The 11,401-nt window shown below is 31.4% G+C and overlaps 1 protein-coding gene across 1 annotated transcript; it reads right to left on the bottom strand.

Moving 5' to 3' along the window:
• Positions 1 to 9,118: 9,118 nt before the first annotated feature.
• Positions 9,119 to 10,321, bottom strand: LOC142616549 (uncharacterized). The gene has a single exon (XM_075789378.1). It carries the CDS (start codon positions 10,319 to 10,321, stop codon positions 9,119 to 9,121), a length of 1,203 nt encoding a protein of 400 aa, XP_075645493.1.
• Between the last annotated feature and the right edge of the window lie 1,080 nt (positions 10,322 to 11,401).

Genomic DNA, 11,401 nt, shown 5'->3' with positions numbered 1-11,401 from the left:
ACTTATAAAAAAAATGGAGATAAAACATAAAACAAATTATCAACATATATTCCTTTATTTTTATCTCTTCCTACCACAACAACATAAACGCTAAAATAAAATAAAATATTTATATCTCCTATTTGGGATTGGTTATTTGCTAAAATAAAATAAAATTTTATTTTTATTAACAAAACAGGATGTTGTGATTTTCATAAAGAACAAGAATTTAAGTAGTTATTCTTGTATTATACATGTCATTTTGAAATGTTAGACTATAGTTTTAATGAATTTATCTTAATTTTATATTTTGTTTGTTATTATTTAATTAGAGTAAGATTAAAAAAATTGATATTGGGTTTATAAATCTAAGGATAGTATGGGTGAAATAAATAATTCCTTTAAGATTCTTAAGAATAAATCAAATATAAGAATAGTTACATTCTAAGATATCCAAATTAGAAGACATCATATTCTAAGGAATCTGGATGCTTGGAGTGGATTTCCACATACCAAACGCCACCTAAAGTGTTATTAAACATTTTTTTTTTTTTTGAAAAGCCTAACTATCCATTTTATATTTAAAATGAGTGAGTTAAACTTTTTCTATATTGTTAATAATTTATATAATTATTAAAATAATGTTATTTTTTATGATAATTTGATAATTGGTGTGAGAGTATTTGAATCTTGAATGTAATTTAATTAAAAGTGTGATAAAATTACTCTGTTTCAAAATAGATGAATAATACACATATCTATTTTAAGAACAAAAAAGTATTTTAAGAACTATACACATAACTTTAAAAGATCCTAATTCCTTGGATCACGTTGTATGAACGGTTCAGATTTTCATGCACTGATATGGATTGTGTTGTCCAAGAAAAGGTTAGCACTGTTTGGGATTAGCCAATTAGTTTATTTTGTTGAGAATACTGTAGATAAAGGTAAAAATTTGCTGAAATAGTACAGTGAAACCATAAATAGTATCAAAATGTATCATAAGACCCATGAATAATAACAAAAATAAAGTTAAATAGTAAAATAAGCTAGCTTTTTAATAAACTAGCTTGTTTAGATACTGTTTTTTTTGCTGAAACTGAAAATATATTGCTAAAAGTACTATAGATAAAAGTAAAAATTAGTTGAAATAGTACAGTGAGACCTATAAATAGTACCAAAAAATGCAGTGGAGCCCATGAATAGTACCAAAAATAAGTTGAATAGTGAAATAATTTATAATTTTCATTACTTCTCAAACACACGATATATGTAATGCTTGTGTTAAAGAGGAATGATCATTTAGAAGCAAGCACAACGGTTTGCTAGTCTGTGGGTTCAATATCCTGTATAGATCTAATTACCAAGAAAGTAAATACTAGTTTTTATCAAAGACAACCTTTAGCCAAATTTTCCCAAAGAAAAAACTTTTCCTTCTTTGTTCTGTTTTATGTGTAACTATGACCTTTTCTTTTCCAATGGGCATAACCAAGTCAATTGAGGGTGTTCGCCAAACCTTACTACTGCATCCAAATCGACCAAAATTGCCTACAAAATAAAGTAATCGCACCGCACCACAAGTAATAGTAAACCACACCACACTGTAGTGTGTAGCTTTATGATAAGAAAATTGCACCGCACCACACCCATACATATATATATATATATATATTATTTGATGTTAAATTTATATTAATAATTTAATAGTATATAAAGTAAGTGATCAACTTAGTATTAGTGCATTCTAGTTTCACATTAAAAACTACTTTGTTTTAGTTAAATACTCTATCTCACACTCTCACTCTCACAAAATCAAAAGTTCAAAAGTTTAATTTTATGTATATATTTGTGGTACTTTTAGTTTACTATCAACTTGTCATGGATATTTTTTTTTTTTTGACTTGTATATATTTGTGTGACTTTTTTTGTTATATATATATATATATATATGAACTTACATAAACTTACTATCATATTGTCATGATTATTAATACTAGAAATTGACCATTAAATCTTGAAAAATATATCATTCAAAAACCGACCAAACTGTATCTTGTATACCACACCACACATGTAACCGCTAAATTGAGGTGTGGTGTGGTTTTGGTTTTAGCCAAACCGCACCACAAAGTGAGATGCTTAAATTGGCCTTAAACCACATCGAACCGTACCACAAACATCCCTAATTAAAACAAGTGGGGCCTTTACTAGTGCAATGTTTAATCAATAATCCTAAAAATTGAAATAACATAATTTAAAGCAAATTTTCATTTTATGTACATATCACATACTATGAAATTGTCAATTTATGAAAGTAATATTACTTTCATATGAGTTCACTAATGACACTTTACACTTTAATTTTTATGTACCGATCACAACTTTTTTTAACATTATTAAAAAAAAAATGTACCAATCACAACTTGATACATTAGTTGAGTGTGAAATTAGGTATGTTTGCAAACTTAGTGATGTTTAATCCATTCACAAACCAAAGGGTAATGACCATAATTTATATTATTAAAGCATGAGGGGAAATACAATAAATTATGAAAAAAAAAAATAAACTGGTAGTTTGTAGTTTGTAGTGTAGAGAATGATGAGATTAAAACTGATAAAGAATATTTCTTGAACACAATACACATCATGAGATTTGTAGGATGGCTCTTTGTTAGGGAAAGGGTGAGGGAAAATTACATTTTATCATCCCAAATTATACCTCTAATTATACTTTGCACCTTGAACTTTTGGAATGCATGTTTTGTACCATAAACTATGACATTATTATACTTTGCACCCTAACATCAAGTTTACCGTTAACTTGAATGGAAAAATATAGCACCACTTGAAAAAACCTAGAGGGCGTTTGGATAGCCCGTCCACGTCCAAGTTTTGGCTTTTTTTTTTTTTTTTTTTTTTCAACGCGTGTTTGTTACTGTTCATTGGCCATGAACAGTGATTTTAGGCCAATGAACAGTAACTTTTGGAATGAACAGTATTTTTTACCCCCTTTAAAAATTATTTTGCTACAGTATTTTCAGTTTTCAGTTTTCAGCAATAAGTTCTATCCAAACGGACTCCTAGTTGCCCCTCTTCTCAATCTCTTAAAAATAAAAGATAAATTACATTCTACCATCCTAAACTATACTTCTGATTACACTTTGCATCCTAAACTTTGAATTTCCATCAAAGTTAATAGCAAACTTAACGTTAGGGTGCAAAGTATAACAAAATGTCATAGTTTAGAGAGCAAAATGTGTATTTAAAAAGTTTAAGATACAAAGTGTAATATGAGATATAGTTTAGGGTAGTAAAATATAGTTTTTAAGAAAGGTGGGCATGTCATTTGATGAAAGAACCTCCTTGGATATTATTCAATATTCACTCATCAAAGACATAGACCAATTCTGGCGAATGGTTCAAACCTCACATAGGACTAATAAAAAATTTAATCTAAAAATTTTAGGTGCATGTGACTCTCACCTAGGACTAATAATTTAATCACAAAATAATAGATTCCTCACGAGTCATGACCTTGATGACTCGTTGTCCTAGTCCTTCCAAGTATCTGGATTTCCACTTAACCCATTTTTTTAGGAATGTGAATTTCCTTTAAAACAAGTGAGTATCCAAATTTCCAAACTTAAAATAAAATAAAATAAATTGTTATAAATTTGTTAGGACATATGTGATTGGTTGTTAGGGACATATGTCAACATTTTATGTAATTGACTAATCCTTTGACAAAATGCACTTTACTTGTATTTGGGTAGATCTAGGATGTGTTTAAATACTTCAAGAAACCTTGTTTCAAGTTCAAGTGTTAAAAACATGCAAGTCAGTCCAAGAATCAAGTCAGAAAGTACTGGATTTTAAAACTCGATAGCTGCTCGACACCTCTTGACACATAGCTTATCTATCGAGCTCTTCAGTTGCTTTTTATTGCAATCTCGACACCTCTCGATAGCTAGGTCGATCGATCAATAAACTTTCTAGATGCTCGATAGCTCACAAGTGAAGAAGTTCTGATTCATTAAATCTCGATAGCTACTAGATAGCTCTCGTTACCTCTCGATAGCTCGCAACAGGTACAAAATTCAGTTTTTCAGATCTAATTTTCGGCCCATGCTTATGTATTTGTGTATGATTTCTTTTTTCACAACCCTAAACATATATAAGACTTATTTTAAAGACCGTCACATAAGAGAATACAAGGATAACACATGCAAAAGGTGACTGAAACCTTATTCTCTCTAAAAGAAGCTACTGCTTCTTTGCGCTTTAGGGTTTTGTAATCAAGTGCTTCTTGATATTTATTGTTGATGAAGTGAAGAACTTTGTAACTAACATTTTTCTTTCTCAAGTTGGTGAGTGAATCACGTACTGGGATTTGTGCAAAGGAGTTAGTCACGTACTGGGATCCATGTATCAAAAGGCAGCGTTCATATATTGAAGAGTTCAGAGGTTCTAAACCAGTAAAAGGTTTCTATTGTAAGTTCATCTACGGGGATTGTAGAGTCTAGGGACAAAGGTTTTGTACTAGATCTGAAACTTCTCTTTATTATAGTGAATTGCTTTTCGGGAAGATTTCCCCTCAAGTTTTTTACTATGAAACTAGTTGGTTTCATTGGTTTTTCTATGTCATAATATATTGTCTTATTTATTTTTCCGCTGCATTATTTGTAACATGATATTGATGTTTGTTTGTTTGTTTTAACAAGTTTTATTTATTATAAATCTAATGAATAACTTAGGTTTAAAACTTGTTAATTCTATCAACCGGGGTCTAAATTTCCCAACAAAATTGACAATTTTACTATTTTTTACTTAGCATTGAACCTATGGAGATAAAACATACTTATCAAAAACAAATTGAGATAAAACATAAAACAAATCATCAACATTTATTCCTTTATATTTATCTCTTCCTACCACAACAACATAAATGCTATAATAAAATAAAATATTTATATCTCCTATTTGGGATTGGTTATTTGCTAAAATAAAATGAAATATTATTTTTATTAACAAAACAGGATGTTGTGATTTTCATAAAGAACAAGAATTTAAGTAGTTATTTTTGTATTATTCATGTCATTTTGAAATTTTAGACTATAGTTTTAATGAATTTGTCTTAATTTTATATTTTGTTTGTTATTATTTATTTAGAGGAAGATTTAAAAAATTGATATTGGGTTTATAAATCTAAGGATAGTATGGGTAAAATAAATAATTCCTTTAAAATTCCTAAGAATAAATCAAACATAAGAATAGTTACATTTCAAGGCATCTAAATTAGAAGACATCATATTTTAAGGAATCTGGATGTCAGGGGTGGATTCCCATGTACCAAACACCACCTAAAGTGTTATTAAACATTTTTTTTTAAATCCTAACTATTCATTTTATATTTAAATGAGTGAGTTAAACTTTTTCTATATTATTAATAATTTATATAATTATTAAAATAATGTTAATTTTATTTTTTATGATAATTTGATAATTGGTGTGGGAGTATTTGAATGTTGAATGTCATTTAATTAAAAGTGTGATAAAATTACTTGTTTCAAAATAGATGAATAATATTTTGAGATTTTAGCAACAAAAAAAAAAAAGTATTTTAAGAACTATACACAACTCATTTCAAATTTGCAGCTTACAGTGAGAAAACTCTTCTGCTGTTTCAATCCTATTCATGTACTTCAGATAGGAGCTTTTATAATTGGGTTTGAGTGGGATCAGGTGTTTGACTAACGGAGGCCATCTGATCATGATCTATTTCAGGGCGGAGCTAGGAATTTTTGTTTAGGGGCCAAGTGCGGAACCCTCATATAAATACACACACATATACACATTTTTTTATTTGATAAGTTATATATATACACTCACTAAACAAAAAAAAAAACTTAGTATTTTCAATCAAAGTTATGTTTGATGACGATCTTTATAAAATAAAATTTATTTTTTCCATTTTCATAGTAAAATTCTTAAAAAATTTCATTTTAAATACAAATTATCAAATTTTATACTAAAGTAAAAAATATTTCAATTGAACTAATGAAAATTTCAAAAATATGCAACTAAAAACACTAAAATAAGTTAGGTTCCAAACATTTTTAAAACTATCTTGCTCTAACCTATTATGTGTAGTTTTAGTGACAAGATTTTTTTAATGAGTCAATGACTTGTTAATCGCCACATAACGGGTTAAAAAAGATAAATTCAAACATGTTTGATGCCAAACTTTATCAAATATTTAACAGATTTAAGAGCACATTTTAAAATAAAAAATAGAATTGTAAAAAATAAAGTTATATCTCTATAACTTTTAGACCAATTATTTTTTTTAAGAGCATCATTGAACTAATTCAAATATTTGGGAGGGCCAACTCTTATTTTTATAGACTAAATTTTGAAAATACTAAAATAATTATATATATAATTTAAAAAATTTCAAAATTTTGGGGGGCCAAGCTTCAACATAGCTCCGCCCTGATCAATTCATTAACATCAAACAATTAAGGGAAGCCAAAAACTAATTTGTTAAGACATTAATTTTTATGATTGATTCTCACAATCAGATGGATGCAATTGACGATCCAACTTGATTCAATTTTATGGCCAACAGAGTCATTTTTTTTTTTAAAAATCAATTATAAGCTGACACCTAAATATATTGTGAAATTGAGTATATTCAATACTAGACAGAAGTCATAGAACGATAGAACACAGGAATTAATGATTCTACATGTGTACTTGACCCAATAGTCAGTGTGAATAGGAAGAAATACTCTTCAAAGTCTGCTCATCACTTATCATGTGAGGTGTGATGCAATCTCAAGAAATAATGAGGAAACCCCCTTGAAGAAGGAATGATAATTCCTTGGATCACGGTGTATGAACGTTCAGATTTTCATGCACTGATATGGATTGTGTTGTCCAAGAAAAGGTTTTTTTTGGTGAAGTTGTCCAAGAAAAGGTTAACACTATATGCAATGCATTTGATAAAGAGGAATGATTATTTGGAAGCAAGCACGAGGGTTTGCTAGTCTGTGGGTTCAATACCCTGTATAGAGAGCTCTAATTACCAAGAAAGCAAATACTAGTTTTTATGAATGACAACCTTTAGCCAAATTTTACCAAAGAAAAAACTTTTCCTTCTTTATTCTGTATTATGTGTGACTATGACCTTTTCTTTTCCAATGGGCATAACCCAGTCAATTAAGGGGTGTTCGTCACATTGTTCGACTGCACCTAAATCGAGCAAAATTGCCTGTAAAATGAAATAATTGCACCCCACTGCACTGCAAGTAGTAGAGAACCACACCACAGCGTAATGTGCACCTTGATGTTAAATTTATATTAATGATTTAATATTATATAAAGTAAGTGGTGAACTTAGTATTAGTGTATTCTAGTTTCACAGTAAAAACTACTTTGTTTTGGTTAAATACTCTATCTCACACTCTCATTCTCACAAAATCAGAAGTTCAAAAGTTTAATTTTATGTATATATTTGTGGTAATTTTAATTTACTGTCAATCTATCATGAATTTTTTTTTGTCTTGTATATATTTGCGTGACCTTTTTTGTTATATATATATATATATATATAAACTTATTATCATATTGTCATGATTATTAATACTCCCTCCGTCCCACTTTGTTTGTCCTCTATTCCATTTTGAAATGTCCCAAAATATTGTCATTTTTCTAAAAATAAAAGTTATTAGTTTACTAATGTTCCTATTATACCCATACTTTATTTTCAAAGCTATTTGAAAAGAAAACTAAAAAAAAATCAATCTAATTGGGGCACCTTTTTAGTTGCCTCATTAAGAATAACTCCTTTTTAAAAAAGCTGATAAATTTATTTAAGGGTAGTTTTGTAAACTTATACATTTTTATAAGGCAGATAAGACAATAAATGATGTTCCCTTAAAAAGTTTGACTTTTCAAATAGGACAAACAAAGTGGGACAGAGAGAGTAGTAAACTAGAAATTGACCATCACATCTTGAAAAATATATCATCCAAAAACTGACCAAACCGTATCTTGTATACCACACCACACATGTGACTGCAAAATTGAGGTGTGGTGTGGTTATGGTTTTGGCCAAACCGCACCACAAAGTGCGATGCCTAAATTGGCTTAGAACCACATCGAACCGCACTGCAAACACCCCTAATTGAAACAACCAGGGCCTTTGCTAGTGGAATGTTTAATCAATAATCCTAAAAATTGAAATAACATAATTTAAAGCCAATTTTCATTTTATGTACATATCACATACTATGAAGTTGTCACTTTATGAAAGTAACATTACTTTCATATGAGTCTACTAATGACACTTTACACTTTAATTTTTCTATACCGAATCACAACCTTTTAAAATATTATTAAAAAAAAAAAACATGAACCAATCACAGCTTGATACATTAGTTGAGTGTGAAATTAGGTATATTTGTAACCTTAGTGATGTTTAATCCATTCACAAACCAAAGGGTAATGACCGTAATGTTTATATTATTAAAGCATGAAGGGAAATACAATAAATTATGAAAAAAAAATAAACTGGTAGTTTGTAGTGTAGAGAATGATGGGATTAAAACTGATAAAGAATATTTCTTGAGCACAATACACATCATAAGATTTGTAGGATGACTCTTTGTTAGGGAAAGGGTGAGGAAAGATTACATTTTACCACCTTAAATTATACCATTGATTATACTTTACATCCTAAACTATAACCTTGTTACATTTTGCACTCCGACATCGAGTTTACTATTAACTTGGATGGAAAAATATAGCACCACTTGAAAAAACCTAGTTGCCCCTCTTCTCAATATTTTAAAAATAAAAGATAAATTATATTTTATCATCGTAAATTATACTCTTGATTATACTTTACACCCTATTTTTTTTAAGAATGAAGACTTTTATTGAAAAAACTAAAGAGCGACCAAATTAGCTTGAACATAAGGTAAGGTGCAAGATGGGATATCCTCCATCCACACTATACAATTTTGAGTTGTCAAAGCTAGCCTAGCTAAACTGTGAGCAACTTTATTACCATCTCTCTTTACATAAGAGTATGACAATTGTGAATATAAACCGGAAAATAACGATACGTCATATATCAAATGTGTGTAAGAAGCCAATCCAAAATCTTGCATGTTAGGGCCTCAACAACTACTTCCGAGTCACCCTCAATTATGGCTCTATGAAGACCCAACTCACTGCCAAACTCCACAGCCTTTCTAGCTACCATTGCCTCAACTTCCACGAGTTGGTAAGCTTGGTCCAGCTGCTGTATAAGTGAAGCAATAACCTCTCTATGACAGCTCCTTACAACAATGCCAATCCCAAATTTGTTGTCTGCAATTGACAGCGCTCCATCGTAATTGATCTTGTAGCTGTCCGGTGCAGGTGCAGTCCACAAATTCTGATGCATTGAGCTTGAACTGAAACGGTTCTGCCTGAGGTTACTTCTACGGATTTCATTCCAGCTCTCCTCTGCCATTTTTCGTAGCTCTTTGGTAAGGTGGCAAGAGTGATTCAGCCTAAGTTTATTGCGTTGGTTCCATATGCTCCACACCTGAATAGCAAACAGGTCCAGCTGCTTCCCATTTTCAAGAATCCAACTGCACAACTCTTTGAAATCAGCAAAATGAATCCTTGCACGGAAATTCCATCTGTCACCTTCCCACACCTCATTCAAACTCGTGCAACTCCATAAAGCATGCAAGGTATCCTCTGCTTGTAGGGAGCAACGGTCACAGCTGGGATTTTGTATGATTGTTCGCCGTACCAAATTTTGCTTAGTTGGAAGTGAGTTCCTACACGCATGCCACAACAGATTTTTATATTTTTTTGGAACTTCTAGGGACCAAATACTCTTCCAAAATTTCTTGTCCACCTTCGAGTGAGTGCCATCCTCTGATTTTTCCTCCAAGTCCTTTAGAAACTTGCATCCGGACTTACAATTGTACTGTCCATTAGCAGTGAAGGGCCAATACAAAACATCTTCTATTTGGCAGCGAGGCAATGGTTTCCCTCGAGCAAGTTCCGCTTCAGCTGGAATGAGCACACCTATAAGCATTTCAGCATCCCACTTACCCATATTGTTGTCTATGAGGCAGTCCACGGTGGCATCTTCCATAGATTCAATGATTGGGGATGAAATCAATGGAGGATGTTTTATGGGCAACCAATGATGCTGCCAGATTTTGATACTTTTTTCATTACCCACCCTGAATCTAGCTCCCATTTGTATCACCTCTCTTCCCTTCAAGATGCTTTTCCAAGCATAGGAACTGGAAGCCGATTCTTTTGCTTCCATGAATGAACAATGGGGAAAAAATCTCACCTTAAAAATTCTGTAAAAGAGAGTACCTTCATTGTGTAAGAGCCGCCATGCTTGCTTGGCAAGGAGAGAGTCATTGAAAAGAGCAAGATCTTGAAAACCCATTCTTCCTTCTAGTTTTGGTTTTGTGAACTCTGACCATTTAACCCAATGTATTTTTCGTTTGTTACCTCGTTGCCCCCAAAAGAATTTTTTTACCATTGCTTCAATTTCATGGCAAAGGATCAAGGATAACTTGAAACAACCCATGACATAAGTTGGAATGGCTTGAGCAATTGCTTTGATTAGGACTTCTCTACCAGCTTAAGAAAGGAGCTTCCCCTCACACCCTTGTAATTTCCTCCACACTCTCTCCTTAATATAGTTAAAGCTTGCCTTTTTGCCCCTTCCTACCAATGAGGGTAGCCCTAAATACCTCTCATAAGACCTTATTTCATTCACCCCCAACACATTTTTAATCTCTTCTTTAACCTCATATTTTGTGGACTTGCTAAAGAAAAGAGAAGTTTTTTCTTTATTTATTTTTTGCCCCGACATCTCTTCATATTTTGCCAAAATTTTAAGCACGTTTCCACATTCTTGAGAATTTGCCTTACAAAAAAGCAAGCTGTCATCTGCAAAAAATAAGTGGGTTAGTTTGGGGCCTCTTTTGCATATTAAGAAGGCGTTGATCTCCTTTGACCTTGCAACTCTTTTGATTAAGCCATGTAATCCTTCCATACATAATAGGAAAAGGAATGGAGAGAGTGGGTCGCCTTGTCTTATGCCTCTTGTTGGATTTATTAACCCCTTTGGATCACCATTCACCAGAATTGAGTATGAGACTGTATGAACACACTCCATAATTAAACTGATCCACCTTGAGCAGAATCTCATTTTTTCCATTAGTTTCTGAAGATAATTTCATTCCACCCTGTCGTACGCCTTGCTCATGTCTAGTTTTAGCGCCATAAAACTTGTTTGTCCTGAATTGTGATTTTTCATACAATGCAAGGTCTCAAAAGCTACTAATACATTATCTGAAATAAGCCTATTCTTTGCAAAAGCAGATTGATG

The sequence above is a fragment of the Castanea sativa genome, chromosome 11 (genome assembly GCF_040712315.1).
Source record: "Castanea sativa cultivar Marrone di Chiusa Pesio chromosome 11, ASM4071231v1".
In the NCBI taxonomy this organism is placed as follows: domain Eukaryota; kingdom Viridiplantae; phylum Streptophyta; class Magnoliopsida; order Fagales; family Fagaceae; genus Castanea; species Castanea sativa.
Note: the sequence above shows the minus strand (reverse complement) of the source record. Positions and strands in the feature narration are given on the sequence as shown.

Bases quoted from the DNA above. Each gene is read 5' to 3' on its own strand.
- LOC142616549 (XM_075789378.1), bottom strand. From the start codon at position 10,321: ATGGAAGCAAAAGAATCGGCTTCCAGTTCCTATGCTTGGAAAAGCATC.